General features: G+C 39.0%; 1 protein-coding gene across 1 annotated transcript in view; it reads right to left on the minus strand.

Annotated features, from left to right (window-relative positions):
- Positions 1-16117: 16117 nt before the first annotated feature.
- Positions 16118-24452, minus strand: part of KCTD8 (potassium channel tetramerization domain containing 8) — a 101250-nt gene continuing 92915 nt past the window's right edge. The window contains exon 2 of the mRNA XM_050896231.1: positions 16118-17377. Coding sequence (XP_050752188.1) covers positions 16917-17377 — 461 coding nt within the window. The 3' untranslated portion in view covers positions 16118-16916. The remainder of the gene's footprint in view (positions 17378-24452) is intronic.

Below are 24452 nucleotides of genomic sequence, written 5' to 3' on the forward strand. Positions count from 1 at the left end.
ATCTGATCTAAAACTTACTAAAGTTACTGTGCACGTCCCCACTAATTTCAACTGGCTGCAAGAAATTTAACTTAGAAAGTATTTGGCTAAATTTCTAATTTGAAAGGGACAGAACATTAATCCTGGGATCTCTTAGTCACATATGATGGCTAGAGGTCAGATTTCATTCCTAAAGGTCTTAGTTTGAAATTGTAGTGTACTGCTCGCTTTTGGTAAATTGTCTTTACAAAGACTTTTTTTTCCCTTGTTTTGTTCATTGTTAATTTCTTCCATCAGAAGTGATATAGAGTTTGCTTAGTCTCATTATTGAAGTTGGTGCTGTCTTAATAACCTTTCTCACAGTTCTTCCTCGGTCTTTTCCTTACAGTACAGAAAACAAATTTGCAAAGACGATGCCCCATTAATCAGATCGATTCTAAGTCATTAACGACTGTTAATTACAAAGCAAGAATAAACAAATGTACCCCCTCAACCATTTTCTTTCCTTCCAGAGACCTCTTTATAGACTTTTGAAAGTTAGATCATTTCTAACAAAAATACGTTCCATCTCATCAGAAATATAATTTAATTCTAATATAATATAATATGATTCGAGATCAAAGTTTCTATAAAACAGTAACATGATTTTACTATGATAAATGGTTTGTGTTTCTGCTATATTCATATTTCATTTCTTTTCTTCTGATTTTAATATGGCGCAAACTAGATGATTGTTCACTGAAACACAAATTGTTATTCCAATCAGAGAGTCCACTTGCCCTATACATCAAAACATTAAAACCTTTTAATTACTTGATGGAAATAGGCAGCTTCCTTTCCCCAGCACTTCCTGAATGCAGTAACATAAAATCTTTACTTCATAACAATGTTTCATATCACATTATTAGAAATCTGTCAAAGAAATAAGGACATGTAATTTTGATAATGGCAAAATTGGCAAGTAAGAGCATCATCAAATTCAGATATTATTGCTAAAGAAGAGGGAAAACAATAACTTCCACACAAATACCTTAGATATCTGTCTATCTATTAGAGTCCCCATGGTAATGAAAACTGAAGAAGACTCACTGTCAAAATGCTTGCTAACTTCAGGGTGTCAGGATGGGCTCAGAGGAAACTCTTAATCCTTCTTTTAAGAAACGGACAACGCAATTTGCATTAGTAGGCTCTTTACGTGTCTTCATTCACGTGTCCACAGTCACAGTGACTTCAAGTCAAAGACTAGAACTTTATTACCAGTGAATTGAGCAGGAATGGTCCCCAATCCTTATCAGAGATTTTTAATAGCACACTTTTCAATCTTTCCTCACTTACGAATAAGCAACAAACAGTAGAGAACTTCTGACTGCAGGTTACTGCTGTGAATGGAAAAGGTAGTACTTAATGCTATGAAGTATGCATTTTTTTTTAATATGATGGATGGCAAAGAAGTGGATGTTTAATGAGAAGGAACTAGTTTTCTGAAAAGTAAAGTAAAAAATGCTATAGGCTCTTGCATCAACAAATACGAAAAATCATGCATGGATTTAAAAAAAAAGTCTGCCTTTTTCATTTAAAATCATAGAAAAGAAAGCTGACAGGACATATGATGTGGGAGGAAAAGAGTTATTGACTGTGAGATGCAGATCACAGAAGGAGAGAGATGAAAGAAAAATTAAATGGAGAATTTTCCCTGATAGATTGGGTAGTTGTCTACATTTTATACATGCATAAATAAATTGTGTGTGAAAAGAAGTCGTAGTCTGAATTGCACGTCCCTGTTAGAGTGATATGTTATCTTTTGTTTTAAAATATGGCTTACTCTAAAGGATATATTTCAAAGATTATTCAATCAAAGTTTAGTTAATGCATGATGGTAACTGTTAATAGAGAAAAATAGAAACAGAGAATTATAATTAAAGTATTTTTAAAAAACGTAAAGTTGAAAATAAATAAATAATGATAACCTTAAAGGGGCTGGATGGGGAACAGAGCGTGTGTGGTGTTTATTTAGCAGAGCACTTCTGTTGTAAGGACTAATGTGAGCACTCAACAGGAGGGAACTCCATTATGTGGCAGTGAGATAGACAAGCAATTGTGGGCAATGGGTACTGAATTTAATTGCAGTACAGGTAACTGAAATCACACTGATTGACAGCGTGTGATAGGAGACCGGGGAGCAGCTCCATAGAGGATGACACCTGCATGTCTTTGCACTCTAAAGGGTGAGTCCTACATTATTTCACATATTTGCATCCCAGTCTAAACTAAAAAGAGGGAGAAGTCTATGGGAAAGTAGAAGGGAAGCAGATGCCACAAGTGGCACTGACAAATGTTTATAGACAATAATATATATTTGCATTAAAAAAATCCCCAAGAGATATCCTTTCCAGGCAGCATGAAAGAAAACATCTGTTGCAGAGAGCGCAGAGGCTTTGCATTCAGATGATGTTCAATCTTTTATGTGCAATTTGGACTTTTATGCATATTATGAGACGTTTATAGTGGTGCCTCACATAAACTGTGTCTCCCTTGTGGAATCTCACATTGGGGTAGGTTATTGGAAGCCAGTAGCCATTACAGTGGTAATTTGAGCTGGGACAGAGTAATGGCACCACATTATGAACCAATAATGGGATACTAATGTTTGTAGTACACTCTTGCAGTGCATAATAATGAAGGGGAAGTATAAGTTTAAAATCAATCCTTAATTAGGTGGATGACTTTCTGATTCTGACAAACACTGAAACTTTCCCAGAACTTCAGCGCTGACTGAACAGTGTTTGCAGTGTTTCTGCCTTAGGATGCACAGGTCCCTACCAAGCAGTATTGCAGGGCCTGTTTGCTTTAGCTTTTATTGAATAAAGCCACCTGAGCCTCTGAGTAGCTTTTCCAATCCCTTAGATTTGCATACAGTTTTATTCCTGTAGCGCCAGTGATCTTATGCCATTTGGCAGCACCCTCTGCTGCAGTGAACACGTCACAATTTCAGCAGAGTGAGAAAGGCAACAAAAAGGGAAAACTCCGGCATTTTGGGAGCAGTCGGCTTACTTTCGATAAGTGTGAGGAAAGAAACACCTAGCTGATGAAAATTATTTCATTAAATATCCTTTAATGTTTCACGTGGCAAAGGCTGTGAACCTTCCCAGCATGGGTCAGGACACCCTGCATGGGGAGGGCAGCATTTAAATCAACATGTTGTGTTAGATCCAGCGTGAATGGCACACACAGGGAATGCCGTGGATGCAGCTCGTTTCATCTCCTGGAAGGCCTGAATATCATGCGTTAGTCATATGTGGGGGAGGAATTGACAAAATAAACAAACATATGGAATGATTAAGTCTGCCACGGCACTCACACAGTGGCCTAAATTCTCTTCTGCTGCACAGTGGCATCAGTCAGAGCTTATAGTCATGCAAATGGAGGGTGAAGTTGGGCTCCTCAAAGCTAAACTGCAGAACCTCTTTTTTTATTTCTGTGTTTGCGGTTCTGTTTTAATAAACTTTTTTTTATTTAGGAACTTTTTTTTTTTAAGAACAATATGTGTAAGACTTCTGCATGTGCCCTCGGGTTCAGCTGTACCAGCTTCATTCATAGTCCATTAAGCTAAATGTCCCTGCTATTTTCGCTAATTTTATAGATGTGGTGTAAGGGTTAGGGAACTCTGCTAAATATCTAGGAAATACATTAAAATCTGAAGAGCACAGATACTATATATAGAGCACTTTCATCAGTCCATGTCTTCAAACATCTGCGACAGCTGACAGACTGCTTGCCAGGCACTCACAGCACAAAGGAGACGGGAGTTAAGTGAAGTACGAAAACAAAGCAGCAGAAAGAAAACTGCCCATTCGGCATCTCCTGCTTTAAATGCTTATATTGGGAAGTCCTTCATTCAAAATATTATTTGAAGTCCCCCTGCTGAAGCCTTTGGGTGCTCCTAGAAATGAATGGAAACAGATTTAAAATGGTAATCTTCATGGGCCAGGAATTATTATAGAAATGATTTGTATTTTCCTATAGAGATGCATTTTCTTCCTCTCAGAATATACATTTATTATCAATCCCTCCTCAGTTTGTTATTTACTGCCTGCTCACAGGTCAGGTCAACCAATTCAATTTTTTAATGTCCAATCATGATTTTAGGTCATTTAATTTAGGGCAATTAAGTTGCCAGAAATTTCAGCACATTCCAGGTCAATTCATTAAGTTTTATAATTCTTCTGAAGTTTAAATTTAACACTTTTCTGCTGAATTACAACTCTAATTAATTACCTTCTGCGCTATGCATCAAAAGGACTCGTCTTCTGCTATCTTAACCTGCTAATAAATGGCAGTGTTTATGAAGAGGAATGTGCCAGATTCTCATTTGCACTAAGGCTCTTCACAAGAAATGACAGTAAAAGAGGCCTAATAGGGGTGTAAGATGTTTTGTCTCCAGTTTTAAAGACCCCTCTCTACTGATATAATGGACAGTTATTTTGACAGTGTCTAAATAAGCAACGATCTAAGATTTTGTGAGTAGAGAGGCAAATAGGGAATGAATGACAAATGCTAGTTCTAGGATATAGAACTCATTATATGTGTACACACAATTTTTTGTTTGATACACTGTTTATATATTACAATAGGAAGACATCTTTTCTCAGCATCCCTAGGGACATGCCTAACTCCCTCCCTGTTGATACGGCTTTTTAAGGTTCATATTTTTTCTTCTACCAGCTCCATTGTTTTTAAAAGCCAGTCTTAGCAATTACATAAATTGAAGGTGGGGTGGGACAGAGAATGGGGTTATTTTTTTTGTTTCTCTGACAAACAGGTATTTCCAGAAGCATGCTGACATTTCATCATCCTCTGGACTCTTCTGTTCTGGAAGAAGGGCTATATTTTGTGGGTGATTGCTTCCAATACACAGAGTTACAGCTTCATTCCTGTCCTGTATTAGTTTAAGCACATAACCTTTTTGTCCTGAATGAAATTATTATGAGCTGTTTCGAATGCAAGGAAGGGGAAATGAGCAGTGAGCAGAACTGTCCAAGGTAGGTATTTGTACAGCTTCTATTCCTTGACCTGAAAAATACAGAAAAATTGCAGGAAAGTGATTACTTTTAATCAATTACAATCGTAATATGACAGAGGCATTGTTGCTGTTCCTGCACTTTTGTGACTATTCTTTTTTTTTTTTTTTTTTACTACTTTAGTATTCCAGACTTATTTTTCTTCCTAAGAATATATCTAGTTGAACAGCTCCTGTATGCATATACATTGTCAGGGACCATGGGGGCTCCCTGGGGAGCATCAGGGCAGGACCTGGCAGCCAGGGCCAGTCCCACCGCCGCAGCCAGGGAGCAGGGCAGCCAGGGCACCAGGGGCAGCCCCAGCCCTGGGCAGTGTGCAACTCCCTGGCGATGGGGACGGACAGAGGTCAGTACATCAGCCCGTGGGGGGAGGTTCATAAAGAGGCAGACTGGCCACTTTGCTTACAATCCATGCAACCCAGACCTTTGTCAAACTCGAACTCATCTGCCGCCTAAACCTCCGGGTATCTGCCCATCCATCATCACCTAACTACCCAAATGCCTACAATCTGAGTACACACCAAATGGTTACACCCCAGGGCTTGTACCCAGGAATAGTCCCCAGCTCACCCAGCAGAACATCTGGACAGCCACATCTGCCACATCCCGGAACTCCTTTGCTGCTCTGGATTTCCCCGAAAGCCTAATTTTTTTTTTAATGAGGTGAGGGACACAACTGTTGTGCTGTTGGGAATGGCTCAGTTAGTGGTGCTGGAGCTGAGCAGTCGTTCCCCATCACAGATCCGTGTCCAATACGCAGCACTGCTGCAATGCAATCGGTTGAAAGGCAGCTGGTGAAGAAAGCACCGTGAGCAGATGGGTAAGGAGGGGGAAGGGAAGGTCTGTGCTGGGAGGCAATTATCAGTTCAGTGAAAGGGTGGATTAACCAGAGAGAAAGTTTTCGTGGTCAGACAAGTTTGGCAAAACTCGGAAATGCCTCTCTTCATTTCCCCACTACTGAATTTAGTTTCCTTCTGGAGGCATGTTTCTACCCTCTGTGGCTTGCAAGGGAGAGGGAAGAAATTGCAGTTTGTTTCCCATTCTGCCCTCATCATTCACCTACTGAGCAGTCGCTGCTTATTTTCATGCCCTTGACTCCAGCCTCAAGCCCCCTCTCATGACCTCTCCCAAATGGTATGGAGGTGACGCTGGCTTCCCCCCAGCAAATCCACTGCTGATTCCCACCTCAGCCTAGGAAAATCATGCTTGCTGAGCACACTGCACCTGCTTCTGCTCCCTCCAGGACCCTCCACAGCCACTTTCCCAGGCGGGTGTCATGGCAGTGCAGGGAGGACCCAGGCCCAGCTGGTGCAGGGGGCTGTAAGCCCTCTCCTCCTGCAGCTCTGCACCCTGCAAGTTCAGGAGAAGCTGAGATCAGCTCATTGCCATCACCACCTGGGCTCTGCTCGGCGAGGGACCATGCATCTGCGGGTGCCTATCTGTCTATACAGACATTCTTTAAGACTCCTTCTCTGGGGCAGCACTTCAGCAGCTTGCTGCCTCTTGGGCAAGTGTCGTGTGGTTGATACAAGTGGCTGTGTGATCTTCTGTTGCCCTCTCTGCACTTCCCACTAGCTCCGTCTTATTTTTATTCAAGGAGAGACAGAGTTGGCTGCCGGCCCAGATTTGCAGCTGGTGTCTCTAGAAGAAAGCTTACAGAGGGGAAAAAAACCCAAACCAATAAACAAAATAACCCAAATTCCATGCTGAATCCGCAGACTATGCAGTTGGCATCATTCAGCCATATAAGACATTGGAGACTGAGAAGGAGGTTAAGGCTATAACTACTTTCTCGTGTGGTAGGGAAAGTAGCGGTAGTCACTCTGTCTCCTCTAGTGGTGTCCAATAAACTGAGAATCCCAGGTGGGAGCAATGCTTTTAGTTACATGGCTCTGCTGTGCAGTGCAGGAGTTAGAGACTGAAAAAAGAGGAAGAAAATAGGAATTTGCTGATGACGGCTTACAGAGAATACACTGTGCCACTGCCAGAAAATATCCCCACTGCCAGAAATAATTATCTCTCTCTTTCAAAAAAAATTCAAAAAAAGCAGCTTGTTTTCCCACCTGGATTGTACACAAAACAGCAGAGCACAGAAGGTACAGAAAGGGTGATTCTGCAAGGAGGAGAACACACCTTTTCTACCTTTCAGCACAGCACTTCGGTAATATAAGTGGACTTGCAAATGTTGAGCATTGCAACAGTTCAAGGTAATGATGGGACAGCAAATTGTTTCAGACAAGTGCCTTCCACAGAGGCTGAGCAGCCCCTTTTCAGGGTTGCCTTTGAGGAACTTTGGGTGGAATGTCCTATGCAGTCAGCAAGCAGAAAAGTGTCCTCCAGCCACCTACCCCCGTACTTCTGTCTGGTGGATGGCGTTACTTGGAGAATTCAGCTGTGTGGCATCAAGCTGGAGAGACCCTGCCTTGAGTCTCTGGAAAGGTCTGGGTCTCCATTCTTACAGGTAGCTGAGCTTGCAAAACTGTTAAATGTTCATTTTTTTAATTGTTTAACCAGTCTTTCTGAGGAACATGATGCTCTTCCAGCTATCACTCTTCCATGAGGTAAGATCTCATGGCTACCAGCTGCATTAGAATATTGCTCTGCACTGCTAGGACTTGAACAGATGGGAAGCTTAAGGACTCAATTTTAAGGCATTAATCCTGCAATTGGATACCCATGGGCAAGAACCCCATTCATAACAACAGACCTTTGCCCAACCATAAGGTCTTGCTTAAACATTAGGCTGCAGGACTGGGGCCTATGAAAAACCATCCTCATCCACTCAGGAGCTTTCCTGCTTAGTGACACACGACAAAACTTCTCAGCTATCACACACCAACCAGAACGTTCAGTACAGGAATAGGTTGTACGTAAGCATTTTTTTCCTCTATTTTGCATTTGCGTGATATAATTTCTAAGTTAGTTGATCACACAGTTGATGAGCAAACAATAGAGCAAAGTAATTTGATAAGTCTTAAAAATATGAAAGTGTCAAAGAGGAAGATAGGTAATTAGGAAGATTTGGTGCAGAAAAGCATGGTCTATACACGACTTGATTTAACTCACAAGGAGTTTCATTGATTTAAAAACAAAAGAGTATGAAGAGATTGTGATCTTACTCCACACTGTAATAAAGTTTAAACAGAACCATTCTACAGGAATACTAATAGAAATTACAGAGAACAACCAGTCTCTTCGCATTTGTTACATTCATTTCAACGGTCCCAGTTCTTGTTTTGTCTTTTTCAATTGTCTTGGGGCAGGAGACAAATCTTTATGCTTACTGTAAAGCACTAACCATGCATCCCATGCAAAATAAATAAAAAGTGCCTACAATAGGCATTTTGGGATATTAAGTAAATCAGCACATGCCTATTGCATCAATAATCATTCTTACTGAATATCCTTGGGTGACTGAGGCACCGGCAGGGAAGAGGAAAAGGAAATAACACATCTTCAGAACTGGGAGGAAACATCAACCAGATAATCACATAAGCACGTGTACAGCTTAAAAGCCTGGTATCTTACCAGCTGAAAATAATCCTTTAATAGTTACAGTAAAAATAAGATACGATAATTCTGGACACAGGTCCTGCATAATATTGCAGTTTCGCTGATATCTTCTGAAGTCAAGATCATGATGGGATATGGCACACATCCAAAAACATAATTCCTAGGAGTAGTATATTGCACTTGCACCATTGTTAAGGCATGATCTACGAAATCACATCTGTGTTTTCTAAGGTGGGGTATTGATGGTGTTTGGGAGGTGAGGCCCGTGACGGCTGCTACGAAGTCAAGCTATGAAGTCAAGCTCCTGAGCACCAGCTAGGAACTATTCAATAAGCTGGGAGCCCCAGCCCACAGGATGTCCATCAGCAGACGATCAAGATAATCATGTGGGCAGGATGAATTTAAACCACCTAAAGATCTTGCTGCTCCCCGGTACTTGGAGACTGGAGAATACCACTCAAATCACTTTCAAAGCCATGGAGAAGCTTTTTGTTCTGTTCTTGATTTTTTCCCCCTCTCTTCCCCTCCATGACAGCTTCATTGTGTGTAGACTTACAGAGGGACACAGAAGCCTTCTGTAGATTTTCAGAAACACTGATGTACAGCTAATGTATTGGAAACTTGTATGCGTAAGAGATCTTCTCATTTCTGTACCCCACAGAGCAGCACCATTGCTTGCCTCCTGCTGAGATGCCTATCAAAGGCTGGCTCGGGCAATTGCTGTTTACCACAGTGTGAGAATGAGACAGACTCACAAGGAACATTAAAACATAGCTCTTGTCAGACAAACTTGATTATTCCTTTCAGTAAGCACTACAGAATTAGTGGATGAAGGGAATGGGACAGTATAATAATTCCTGATTTCAATTTCATGAAACCTCATTTGTAAAATTAATTCAAATTGACTTGGAGTGGAAGTGGGAAGCTGCAGTTAAAGATGATTGACAGGTCCTATTGAGATGAGGGGAAGGGCATAGGGATCACTGCAGAGATAACATGAGTTTTTCAGAGACAGGAAAAAAAAAGTTAAGTGCCCAAGTCTCAGTAAATGCCACAGGGAATTGGGGATCTCTCACCTGTATGCCTTTGAAAATCTCTTTCATATGTTTTATTTGCCATCTTCTCTATTTCTCTAAGATAAAGTAAGTAAGTGGGATGTTCATGAAATTCAGTTTTAAAAAAAGAAAGACTCATGAGTAACTTGAAACATAGAGAAAGGTAAAATGTGACTGAACTTTTGAAGAAAGTGATCTGGCTAGAAATAATTGAAAATCTGTGCTGTGTATTTCCAGAGGGCTGAAGTAACCAGGAGAAAGAGATGTTAAAACAAAAAACAAAAGTCAAGAAAAATGACATAACTTTGCAATATAAGGAAGCAGTAAAAAGAGCATGCAATAACGAATTCTATATATGGAAACATCGCATCACAGTGTAGGAAGGCAATAACCTTTTTTTCTACCTCTGTCCTGCCACTACTGACCAAAACTAGAATATGTGCATTTGCAGGTATCTCTTTCCCCAAAAAGTATTGAACAGTTGGAAGAAGTTTAAGGAGAGTAACAAGACATGTTTGAAAGACAGACCTACACTTGCCAGGGAAGTTTCAGGTAATTATTCACATAAATTTAGTGACTGTAGTCACAAAAATAGAAGCCAAGCTTACTTTCTCTTCAGGGACTAAGAGGGCGCTGCTTAATTCTTCCATGAGGACATTCAGGACTAGCATCATAAAACCCGTGAAAGAGCAACTGTTTTTTCCCAAAGACTAGGCTTAGTTCTGCAAGATGGTGAAACCAAACTTTCCCTTGGGGAAGGGTACACAAGGGCTCCCCGTCCCTCCCTGTCCAGAGATGGAAGCACCACATGCCATGTCCTGGAGGGGCTGGGGCTTCTCACCCTTTGGGATGCCTCCAAATCCACAGTGGCACAGACGACTATTTCTAACCCTATCTTCTTTAAGGTCATTTCTTGACTGTATGGCAGGTGTTCAATCACTCAGCAGTCATCTCAACTGCTGATGTCAGTAGCTTACTAATGTAATTTAAATCAAGAGTAGGTATAAATCAGAACAATTCAGGGCCAAAGTGTCAGTGACTGTTTTGTGCTGCATTGAATCTAACGTTACCTTTGACAGAAAAATGACACCCCATGAAACACACAATTCACCTAAATAGGAAGAGAAAGAGAAAAAAAGCTTTTTAGGGTCATTGATTGATGGTTTCCCCATGTCATCCTAGGCCAAACTAGCAATCTAGTAGGGATGACAAATATTCCACAGGTGTTGCCCACTGTCAAAATTTACATTTAAGATGTACAGTATACATTTATGAAGAAAACAATCTTTCAGAAATTTATCATGACGAATCTAAGCTTTGGGCACATTATGAATTGATCAATATTAAATTAACGAATTGCATGGATGTTAAGCAGATAGTAGATAAAGTGATAGTATTTCAAGCATTAAATGTTGCTTCAGAATCTGGAAAGATTATTTATTGCCTATTTGTGATTTCCCTTACTTTTATGTTAATTTAATTTACTTCTTGTTACTGGTACTCATCTGTTCTTGGGTGACTTCCTGCTAAAAATTACACTGCATTGTAATTGAAACACTTAACATGCTCAATACTAAAACTTTATCTAATATGTGTATGAAAAATTATATGATCTAGGATCTCAGAACTAATCCCATCAACCTATTTCTACATTCCCTTTTTCTGTATATAAAGGAACATACAGTAACACTGTGAAGAAATATAGGAATTTTAAAAGGCAATGCAACACAAAGACACAGAAATTCCCACTACTTCCATCTGGTCTACTATTGTTTTTCACAATCTCTTTTCCTTTCTTATCATTGGAGAAGAGATGGCCCAGCAAGAAGAGGAGGAGCCCTTATAGGAGGAAAATTCTCAAATATTTATTCTCTTATATTCATCATTAACTGCACTCACTCCTTTTGTGCTTTTCCCCAATGTGTCTTACACAATCTAATGCCTGCAGCTGAGGATTGCCAGGGTGCCCAGCTTCAAACAGATGGGAGCACAATGGGTGCCGAGTTTCTCTTCTGGACACCATTTGTACTCTGTTTTCTCCAGCACCCCATTTCACACTGCCATGAGCCCAGTTTCAAAGAAGGAACAGTGTGCTACAGCAGCAGAGATCTCCATCTTCTGCTGAGGATCTACATGTAAGGACACCAGGATTTGGTCCCACAGGACAGCTGTTTTCTGTGCAAAGTGAAGAACCAGCAGAATAAAACAATGCTCCCAGTTCAGATACAGCGATGCAGAGTGTACCTCTGTGAAGGCAGGTATCCACTACAGCAGCCTGCAATAAGTAGCATATCTCCACGAACAAACATACTATGTGAGTAGTAGCTCTTACCACTCTTACCTGCATCAGCCGTGTGCAACCCAGCATCACCGTACCTGAACTGGGATGACTGATTTAGCTGCAGTACCACACACAGCAGGTGCGGATGGCAAACTGGACGCCGACAGCATCGGCAGCTCATTTATCGGTGAGTAACATCTTTGTGGTTCGCTTCATTGGATGACTGGACAGCACTAAAGGTATCTGATGCCTGACAGTCTGAAAGAGAGCACGAGCTGTACGGTGACTTGACTTTGCCTTCCAGCTTGTGCTTTATGGTGTCTTCTTGCCAGCAGTGCTGAAGGTTATTCAAACGAGCAACATTCCCAATGTGCCCAGCTTCCCCCATCATTTTCCAGTGTGAAGACTACGGTAGTCCCTTCTGAATTTGGGTATGTGTCTTCAAGCAAGGAACAGATAAGCTCTTAAATAAAAGTGATTGTATGAATGTCCATAGTAACAATGGAAAAGAGAGGGGTAGAGCGGAAAACATGAAACAGGTTGAAAATTACTCCTAGATAACAGATCCTGGAAAAGAAGAAACTACTTGACGGCCTGCAATATGTAAGCTGAAGTAATGTGTGAATGCTATTTTTATGGTGAGCCATACCAGTGGTGTGATCCTGCAAAAAGCTAAAGGTTTCTTGAGAATCTCTGAGCATCCCAAAGAGCTTGGTTCAGGACATAAGTCACTCGTAGAGGGAACCCAACATTGCCCTCTCATTACTAAGTATGCTAAATTGGGTTTTTCACCTCCAGTAGGAAGTATATTTTTGAATATCATTACTTGAACAAAGACAGCAGTAGCAAGTCAAATGATTTTGCATAAGCACTTTTTTTTTTTAAAGAAGGCCACAAAATGCTGCTTTTTATACAATTTAGCATTTTTTAAATTCGTTCCAAGTGAATCAAAGTGAATTCTAAAATTCTATTTCAGAATTAATTTCAATTATTCTAAGACTTGTAAATTTTTGTTAGTGGAAGAAGGGCTCAGAAATATTCCTTCAGCAATAGACTAATTAGTCCACCATGTAATTCTGATCTTTGTTCACACATTTTAAAGGTGTAAACATCATTGTATGACAAAACTGTATCTCTATTCCCCATCTGTTCAGTTAGAACAATAAAGTATATAAAAATTGGTGCACATAACATCCATTATGAGGTCTTAAAATTAACTTTTATAGTGAATAAACATGGGCAATGATAACAGTATTTTTGAAGCAGATTCTGATTCATTACTCTTGTGAAATATCAGCTTAACTGGGAGACTACTTGTGAAGGAAGATTTGTTTTAATTTTATCAGCTCCAAATCTTTAAACATAATCTAGAATATAGCATTCTATATTGCTGAACATGTTAAAAATTAAGAATTAAACTTGGCTGAAAAACATAAAGGGATATGTATTCCATGCTGAATTTCCAATGTGACCATGATTTAAGGGATTGTGTTGATTTAGAAAAAAATTCTGAAAAAGAAATAATTCAATTTTTTATACGAATTACTTTCCTTCCTGAAATATCCTTCATTTACATGTTATATTAGTTCTTTGTATTTTATCTTTTTAAAAAAAAAAGAATTATATATTTTATCAAAGCAATTATCAATTACGATTTATAATAGCAACTGCTGACTAAAAACTACTTGGTCTTTAATGACACTAAACTAAATATGTCATAATTATAACTGTAAAACTTAACCGTATAAAACTCAAAATTAATATAAAAATCATAATTGAAATATTGAAAGACAAATACAAATTTTATTTATTATTTACATACCTTTTTTAATTTCAGATTGACAAATGTCAGTATTTTGATCTTTCTTTCCCTTTCAGAAAAACCTTATGTTTTAAAATCACGCACTTCATATGGAGTGGAATTTTAATGTACTGACCACCTCCACTGAAGTCCAACAAAAGGCACAGAATCCCATGGTAGACAATTACTGTGTGTAACAAAGTGAATAGCTGGAAAGAAGAGAAAAAGACGACTGAAATGGAAAAAGAAAAAGCAGCTATCATAGAAAAGTAAGAAAAACGGAAGACAAAGGGAAGCAATCAAACCCCCCATGTGCTTCTAATAAACAATTCTCTTGTAACACCCGGGCATTTCCTACCAACCTTAGCCATCTAACCGCCCACAAGCTCCTCTGTTCCATCAAACGTCTCTTTCTCCCTAATTACAGGCTGGAATCTGAAAACTGTAGATTAATAACCATATAGCTAGGGCTGGAGCTGTAACTGGGTGAACTGGATGAAAAGTGTGATGGGAATTAGAGAACACGACTGAAGGATTCACAGGAGCCATTGTTTTCTCCCACTCTCTCTCCAACTATAACACATCCCAATTTTTCACTCTGAAAGAAGGAGGACAGTGTACACTATGCAATTCCAAAACTGAAACACTTCATCTTAAGATGCCGGTGTGGTTGCTAAGTAACAGCAATGTATTTTGTCTGCCACATCACTCACATGCCTCGTGAACACATGGAAGGCAGTTAAGGTTATCATAAATCTTACACTGCCCATGTATTAAGATATGTATTAAGATAATATTCTGTTCTCCTCAAGAATGACTTAAAAATGCTCTGAGAAATTTTAGGTAGTATGTTAAAAGAGAAAATTAAAAAGCTCATAAAAACATCTATATACGGACAAATTAAGATGGATAGACAGGTCAAACAATCACCTAAGCATACCTCAGGCAGGTAATGCCTGGAGTACTGAGAATAACCAGGAAGGCAAAACAAACCTCCAAGCTCAATGGCAAGGTTTAATGGGAAGGTTCAAGATACTGTCTGAACCTAAAAGGTATCATCCCAGGTGGAAACTTAGCCTAAACAAAGGTAACAGAAAACAGCATAAGGTGTGAGAAGTGCAATGAAGATGGATTCAAAAGGCTAGAAGAAAATTCAGTGTGAGATTTTCAAAAGCTCTCAATAATAGTCTAACTTTAGACTAAATAAAACCAGAATTGTATCCGTTGGAGGTTAGCAAGTCATGGTTAAATAGTGGGAAATTTAATCAGGTAAAGACTAGGAAGCCAAAGATTAAAAGAGAGAGAAAGCAAATGTTAACATGTCTAAGAAGCAAGAAACTTTCAAAAGAAGGAATGGGTCTTTTGGACCCCAGAGAAAGAAGCAAGCAAGGAACACAAGCACAGAGCTGAGAAGCCAAATGATTTCACACTGGACTGCATCAGTTCAGACTAGACTTATCCCAGATATACTCTTTCAAGTTATAAAAATGTTGTCAAAAGATGAAATGTTGGAGCCGCCTGATTAACTGAATAGGTGAATAACTAGCTCTAGACAGGTTAAAAAAAAAAAAAGTGAAACAAGTTGCTGAGCTACTACCAAAAGTATGCAGTCTTTTCTTAAAGTGGCCTGTTAGAGGACTGAAAAGTAATACAGGTATTAGGAATAACCCTGGAAATTACAACACAAGAAGTCCTCTTTACTTTAGCTAAACCAGTTAAAATTACCATCAGATGTAAAACATCTCTTCTGACACAATTGTACAGTTCCTGCTATAAAATACGTATGGGCATGAACCCTTCTAAATGTGTATGTGTATGTTTTTGTGTGTGCACACAGTAATAATTTCAAGTCTGTTGGAACTCAGCAGCTCTCTTGCAAACTCCAGCGGTCCTTACCCATTCTAGCTATGGCTGTCTGAACCACAGTCGTCATCTTGGTGTTGTTGTAATGAGAAAGGTATTGATTTTCCTGTATCTGGGCTGAGAAAATAGGTTTGTCATATAGAGCGGACTATTCGTAGAAAACTTTTCATTTGTAAATGTAGTGCACTCTGCTGTGATATTTTAAATCTATTTCTAAGCTGATTTTTGTGAACTTGTCAAATTGGAACTGCTTCCCGCTCTGTTAGTAAAACTACTCAGTTTTTTAGTTCATTCCCTGCTGTTTCTTATCATAACTCTCTTCCTCTTGGAGAGTCTGTATGGTGGTTCCAATTAAATGGCACTACCCTAAATATTTTTCACCCACTCTTGAAATCTGTTTTTTGTTTTTTTTTCAGCAGAGTAGTTATGAAAACATTAAACAAAAAGTAACAATTTGCTTTATTCTATTTTTAAAAAAGAGAGAAGATAATGACTACCAGATGGTTCTTTTAATAAATACATTAAAGTCTCTTTTATTTTTCTCCAATTTTAGCGACTAACATAACAGAAACTTTCAGACCACCAAACTAGTTTTCACAATCTGCCATAAGTTTGCATTTCACAGAAATAATCCTGACAAGCACTAATAGATGAACGTTGTTGGTGCAATAATAAAACAGTATAAGGCATATTTACACCATCCTTACATACAGAACACCGTACACACAAAAAAATCACAGATCCAGAACAAAGTAAATTCAATCCCTTAGACGTTTTACGTTTATAGGCTTGGTATCAAACAAATAATTCTCCAAGCAACAGACAACCTCTTGTTCTTGTGTGATTTATTTGTAACATTGTGCTCATGCAAAATAGGTATTTGCTTTATTGCGTTAACATTGAAAGAACGTTGGGAATTAGTTCTGAAACCAGTTCAATCAAATTTTAAACCCTGTTTCTCTTCATCCATAGCAAGTCTGAGTCATTTTTATTGGTGACATAAAATGAGGCGTTAACTGATGATTGGCATTTTTATTTGGTAAGTTCCAAAACGATAATGAAGCTCAACTGACTACAGTTCGAAAACCATCTTTCTTGACCATGCACTTTTTTCCTTTGCTATTATGAGGTGGTTTAGATGAGATGCCTTTTGTATTTTTTAAGTTTCTATCTTTTTATATATATTTTTAAAGAAACCATGTACTATCCAACATCCACTGTTCACAGAAAGAAATAAGCAGCAGGAATAGCTCTGGTGGCAGAGTTTGCCAGGAGGACATCAGTAAGTTAGTGGCAACTTAATAAACATCAAATGCCCCAGAGATACGTCATGAAAGAGTTGATTACTATAACCCATATTTCTGTAAGAGTTCAGACTGCCAGGGACGTTTGCGCTCTGGAAAGTAATCTGGAATGTGGATTTTTTTAAAATCTTGGATACATTTTCTCATTTCTTCCTCAACACTCAGCTTCTCACATACCTTCTTTTTGGAAAGATTTGTTTCTCTGGACTTGCTAATGAGAGTTTGAAAGAGTTCACTGTTCCTGCGTTTGTCTGGTGGTGGCATCCACTGCACCGGGGCCTTCTTAGACGGACGATCCAAAGTCAGAGTATTTGGCTGGTGGGCTGTGGATGGCTGAGTGCTGGTGGCATTTTCTTGAGGGGTGCTCGCTTCCGAGTGGCTGTCACAGCTTGAGGTGGACAACTCGTTACAGGAAGTCCCGCTTTCACTGCCCTTGTCCAAGACTTTGTCGTGCTTCCTTTCTTCGTGGTCTTGTTTGGGGGAAATGGTTCGCTGGGGGGGCCCTAATACAAGTCAGGAGAGAAAAAGCATTAAGCAAGCACTGGTTTACACAGAAAACTGATCAGATATCATTTAGAAAAACGGGACTCAGAGTCTCGGCTGGCATAAATCGGTGGCATTTCCTAGTAGTCAAAAGAACTATACCAGACTGGTACACAAGTTGAAGGTCTGGTCTTCAAAATTCTCACTCCTAAATATGTTTACAGCAAGAATAACTTCACTGCCTGCCTAAGAATCCAGGTAATGAAACATGCATAATGCTCACAGATTATCTGCACCGGAAGTCCCTGCAGGCAAGTTTAAATGTGCTAGTTTGCTATTACACCCCAAGAAGTTTATTATGAGAAATTAGATTTTGTAGTATTAGGAAAATACTACCACAAAATTTGCAAACTCTTTGCTTAAATAAAAATATTCCAAGGGCTTCAATTTTTTTTTTGGAAGCTCTTACCTCACCTTCCCAGAACAATACTGCTATTATGCTCTGCAGATGTCAACTCTGCAGAAGCCCTGGACAAAAAAGGAGTATTAATCCTAGAACAACAGAGAGATTGCTCACTACTGACACAGTCTTTAGGCTTTTTTTTTTTTTTATCCTATAGTGATTTCACCACACTTCTTACTGTCAGTTATTATCCCAGACTTGCCTCAGTACAAGCTCAGAATTCAGTTGTACACCTCTTACTGCACAAGCTGGCAGGGAGAAGGAGGTTATGAAGTTATCAGTAAAGAGGCACTACTCTGCAATGGCAGGGAGAGCGGTCTGATGGCCTATCAGCAGGCACTGCTCAGCACTTCACATGCCTGAAAATCGGATCTAGGCTGTTATTCTCTCCAGATATCACTTTTGCTTTGAAGTCTTAAGCAGAATATGAATGTGAAAATTAAGTGGTAGCCGCTAAATCTGTACAACCATTTTCATTTCTGAAGCCTTATTTCAAAACTCCAGCTGTGAAGTGAAATGATGCTATGCTGACATCATATAAACGTCACGACCTTAATTTAGGACACTATCTAAAGCTCACAGAAATATCTAGACAGTTCAAGAGGCGTTGGATCAGACCAAAGGGAAAAATTTCAAAGATGTTTAAACATCTAAATGAAAATGTAGACTGGGGCTTCTGTGGCAGTTGTGTGTCTGCTACAAATCCTGAAAGTGTCCAAACAGTTTAGGTATCTAAATATCTTACAAAAACTAGATTATCTTTACAGTTTACCCAAACACCACCAGCATCAGTTAACTGCCTTTGCCAGTACCAAAACTCAAGGTATGACAGCTCAACTTTGAGTTACCGGGACAGAGCTGGAAGGAGATTTTTGAGTCACTTAGTATTCTGTTTTTCAGAATTACAAATTAGAAATATAATTACAATTATAAAGAATGCAGGAGCAATATGAACACTCTAGTGTCTTTTTGACAGTGCAGTTCTATGATTCAAAGGAATCTAAGAAGACTGCAATATTTTATATGAGACACAGGGGAAAACAAAACAAAGCAAAACACAAAAGCAAATAAATAATAATCTAACAACAGCAGCATTCAAAAACCTGCTTTTCTTTTGTTTTAGCTAGCATCCCAGGATGCTATGTCACATTTCTGTAGTCCATCTAGAGAAACTCATGAATAACCAAGATCCAAAGAGGAGAGACAACAATCCATCGGGGCTTGTACTTACATTATTCAGAATGAAAAACACAAGCGATTTTCTACTTCATTATATGCAACCCAAATATTTAGCACATGGCTGCAGTGATTTCCCTCCTCTTTCTCTTCCAGAAATATGTTCACCTTCTTAAATAGATTTACATGCCTTCCTTCTATTGTTGTATCTGGCATTTCATTTCATACCTCAAACCATTATATGAATATGCTAAATCGAGAGTCAGCTGGCATTATGGAATTACTCTGGCTTTGCAGCATGTGATTATAAAACTGAGTAGTTAATCAGATAGTGATTTCAGTATTGTTACTCTGATTTTCAATAACATGATTAACATCAATATCTAATCTAGTTTACAATCTTAGCTTCTTCAAATGTTAACACCACACTCTATGAGTAAGAAACTAAAGTTTTCTGTTAGCAACACCCTGTAGTGTTCAACTTTGTCTTTCCTGCCCATTTTTTTGCTGTAACTTCATAAATCAAGGTATTATTTCTAGTTGATCTATTTATACGTACTTCTTTATTGGTACTCCTTGCTTCTCAAGGGCTCAAACCTGCAATGTACTAAGGATCTATTTCAAAAAAGCACTGAAATACACCTTCAAGAATATAAAAAATTCCATTTCCTGCTACAAGATTATTAAGGAGCCTGACAATAGGCAGGTATTTAAATGTTTTTTTGGATCACAGCCCTGAGGTTCAGTACCTTACAGCACTGAGCTCTGTATGCTTCACTGAATCACCTAAATTCACAGCGACTTTAATCCAAACACAGGCTTCTCCCACACCTCTCCTTTTAAAAATTAACAAATCCTCCCTCACAAAGAATTCTTTATATGCTCCTGCACTTCTTTCTCAGTAGTGGGTTATTAACAGAAGCAACAGTTCTGCTAGAAGGGAGGTTTTTCTCACAATATTTTCCGCCTGCTGAAACCCAAAAGAATTTATAAATACATAAGAAAGAATCCTCAAAAGATATTTGTTTAATTTTCAACATCAGGGATTATCAGATAAATTTAGCTACATCTCTAATTCAGAAAACATCTCCTTATTGCCCTCTATGCTGGCACACTCATTTGTGGCTGGGATTGTGTGATGGGATGCTGTCTCTACTGTACCTTCTCAGCTGTTCCAAAATAACACCAAAGACCTTCAAATAGCTCAGTCTACCTGAAACTACTTATTTTCCAGGAGTGCAGAATAGTTCTTAAAAACTCAGAGAAAGTATATTTGCTCCACTGTGCACACAGAATCATAGAATCATTTAAGCTGGAAAAGACCTTTAAGATCACCAAGTCTAACCGTTAACATAACACTAAAAAACTTCACTGATTTACAACCTGTCCCTCCTGCTCCTGCCCCTTCTAGGACTGCCCACCTGCTGCTGGTTCCCCAACTTAGAGAAGTTGGAAGTGAGTCACTGCATCTTGGTCCTCTCCAACTCATTCTCCTCTAACCAGGTATGTCCAGTTGCCCTCTCCACTGCCCAGTTCTCCAAACAGCTCCCAGGTAACACTTCTCCTCCAGGCAGTTCCAGTAGACACTGAACTTCCCACTTCTTTTTCCTTTATTGCTCTTAAATGTCTGCGCCTCTCTTAGAAAGTTAGAAAGTGAGCTCACTCTTTACCTGGGCTTACCACCTCTACTACGGTGGTTACTAGACTCCCAAGTCTAGTAGACTTGAAAGAATATCTCAAACACGTTTCTCTGATCAGGAAGGTATATTACATTTACTTTGACTGTATTTATTCCTCATCTATGTTGCTCTCTGCACACATTTTAGCCAACATTTCCTGGCAGAACTGGCTGATAAAAGAATCACTTTCAAGCAATTACTACAAAATATTCATGGAAAATTAACTAGAAACTTATAAACCTAATTCTCTGCAGTGAAAATCTGCTTCTACCAGTTACGACAATCAAAACAGAAACAGGAAGAAGTCCTCTCTGAATTCCCTGTCAGACAACAACTGGGCAACAGAGCTCCAGTCAGGAACAGAACATGACAAATACCACAGCAAACCATCCAGTGGCTGATAACTATTGGTTGAAAATTGTAACCACGTACTTTTGGAAGTCAAATAAACCTTAGATAGGTCTAAATTGCTTGTGGATATTCATAAAGTGCAGTCTGAATAACTATTTGAAGATTTCTTTAGCTCTGTCTCCTGCAACAGAGAAAAATACCACACTGGAAACATTGAAAGCGTAAAATAATTATATTCTGCTTATCTATATTTAACTTTTTGTGTACACTTATTTTCTTAAATATTAATACAACAGGCTTAGAATAAAGGAAGTCATATTCAAATCCAATTAACCTGACTGCTCCATAACCTGGCTTCACCAAGGGCAAGTCTTGCCTGACCAACCTAGTGGCCTTCTATGATGGAGTGACTACATCAGTGGACAAGGGAAGAGCTATGGACGTCATCTATCTGGACTTCTGTAAGGCCTTTGATACGGTCCCCCGCAACATCCTTCTCTCTAAATTGGAGAGATATGGATTTGATAGATGGACTGTTCGGTGGATAAGGAATTGGTTGCATGGCTGCATCCATAGGGTAGTGGTCAACGGCTCAATGTCCAGATGGAGATTGGTGATGAGTGGTGTCCCTCAGGTGTCCGTATTGGGACCAGTACTGTTTAATATCTCATCAATGACATAGACAGTGGGATCAAGTTCACCCTCAGCAAGTTTGCCAATGACACCAAGCTGAGTGGTGTGGTTGACACTCCTGAGGGACAGGATGCCATCCAGAGGGACCTGGACAAGTTTGAGAAGTGGGCCCAGGTGAACCTCATGAGGTTCAACAAGGCCAAGTGCAAGGTCCTGCACCTGGGTTGGGACAACCTCCAGTATCAATACAGGCTGGGAGATGAAGGGATTGACAGCAGCCCTGTGGAGAAGGACTTGGGGCTACTGGTGGATGAAAAGCTGGACATGAGCTGACAACGTGCATTTGCAGCCCAGAAAGCCAACCATATCGTGGGCTGCATCAAAAGAAGCGTGACCAGCAGGTCGAGGGAGGTGATTCTGCCCCTCTACTCTGCTCTGGTGAGACCCCACCTGGAGTACTGCATCCATCTCTGGAGTCCTCAGCACAGGAAAGACATGGACCTGTTGGAGCGGGTCCAGAGGAGGGCCACAAAAGTGATCAGAGGGCTGGAGCACCTCTCCTATGAAGAAAGGCTGAGAGAGTTGGGGTGGGTCAGCCTGGAGAAGAGAAGGCTCCGGGGAGACCTTATTGCAGCCTTTCAATATTTAAAGGGGGCTTATAAGAAAGATGGAGACGTGCTTTTTAGTAGGGCCTGTTGTGATAGGACAAGGGGTAATGGTTTTAAACTAAAAGAGGGTAGATAAAGGAAGAAATTTTTCACAAAGAGGGTGGTGAAACACTGGAACACGTTGCCCATAGAGGTGGTAGATGCCCCATCCCTGGAAACATTCAAGGTCAGGTTGGACGGGGCTCTGAGCAACATGATCTAGTTGAAGATGTCCCTGCTCATTGCAGGGGGGGTTGGACTAGATGACCTTTAAAGGTCCCTTCCAATCCAAACTATTCTATGATTCCGTGATTCTACGATTCTCTTCTCTCCCTCTGTAGGTCAAATGCCCATTTTATTGTATGTGCACTGGCAGATGCATGAATTAACTTCTTCCTCACTCAGCTATTTTATTCCTACAGTGTCTCAAAGACCATTTGTTTGTTTATAAATCAGTTTATTTTTACTGCAGAATGTAAAAGAAATTGTGAACACATGCATAGATTGCTGTGGTTAGCTCCTTTAATAACTACTGTATTGACATGAAGAACGGAAAATCTTAGCTCTGGAGTACAACAGTCATAGCTGGATGTAAGACATGTAGATAAGAGTTGAAGCTGATATAAAAATAGTCATTTGGAAACAAAACATAACCAACACTTTAAATGTGTTCAGTATGCAGTACCTCAATCAAGAAGAATGGAATCTGTTAAAGAGATGCTATCTTTTACTGTTGTTCCAGAAAATATACATGAAAAAAGTGAAATGATTTGAGTTTTATCAATCCCCTTGCCAGCACTATAAAATTAAGCCTGTTTGTTGATTTAAATAAAAAACTAAACCAATTAAAAAAACCCCAAGCCAACAAACCCAAAACCTTGAGTTTTTCTATGATGTAATTTTAGTGAAAACATAGTTCTTGAGTGTATTTTATCTTCATAGTTTTCTGTTTCTTCAAATGTACTTTTAAAAAAAGTCTATTGAATTAAATAAATAATCCAATTAAGGGTTCCTTTGAACTGGTATAGCTATAAACAGAACTAACTCTTGCATAAGCAAAAAATTTTTAGCAAATACTTTATATTTATTGAGAACACATCTTTAAAAAATTGCAGCAAAATTGGTAATAAAATTATGATGTAATAAAATACTGATGCAGTAAAAAAATTCCATGTTTTTAACTGATTTCATAAAAAATAAAAACAGAAGGGCAACAGGGTTTTAAACTGACATATCGGATGGCTCAGAAAAATAATAGCAAAGAGAACAAAAGTTATGTTTATTTGTATCTGTAGAAGAAATGATATCCAATCCAACAATACTATTTGCAGTTTGATTCATAATTTTTGCGTGCTTGAGAATATTGGCAGTACGTGATTTGCACATGACTTTGCAAGAATGCAATTTTTTTCACAGTGTTTTGCATAGGGAAAAATCCTTATTTTTATAGGCTACACAGGACCTTCAGTCTGGTACACAGCTATGTTAAACCCCTGAATGAACTTTTCCTCTACCTACTATCTCAAAATTACATTATATTCAGAGTGAATATAAGATGAATCTTATTGTGTTTTATGATTTAATCTTAATCTAAGTAAAATTAACTATAATTAATATACAATCATAGAAAATATACTCATCAAATCTCACATTATGATGGACTTACCATCTTACATATGTAGGGTTTTTATTACCTTTCACCAACATTCAAAGTATTACACTAAACTGAATGGTTAGAGAGAAGTCACCTGTGAAATCTGATGACAGGTTATGGCTACTGTGGGAACATTTTCATTACCAGACTTCTGAGTACTTAATATCACACTTCAATGGTAAATGATTAACTTTTATATCTAATTTCACTTTGATTTTATTTTTAAAAAAGATTATTTTTAAGAGCTATAAAAGGATAGCTCTAAACCCCTGACATTTTCTGTGGCATATTAATGATATTTTCAGTTTTAGAAGAAAATCCTGTTCTTAGAGCCCAGCTCAACACATGAATTCACTCCCTGAGACCAGCAAGGGATTCAGCTTGCCTCTTACCACTAGAGCTGTAGGTTAAAACTAGCTTTATGGCAGGCAAATTTAGAAGGGACTTCCTGACCACTGCACTCCGTCTTCTTTAATGCACTACAAAATCAAG

The sequence above is a fragment of the Gymnogyps californianus genome, chromosome 4 (assembly GCF_018139145.2).
Source record: "Gymnogyps californianus isolate 813 chromosome 4, ASM1813914v2, whole genome shotgun sequence".
Taxonomy (NCBI): domain Eukaryota; kingdom Metazoa; phylum Chordata; class Aves; order Accipitriformes; family Cathartidae; genus Gymnogyps; species Gymnogyps californianus.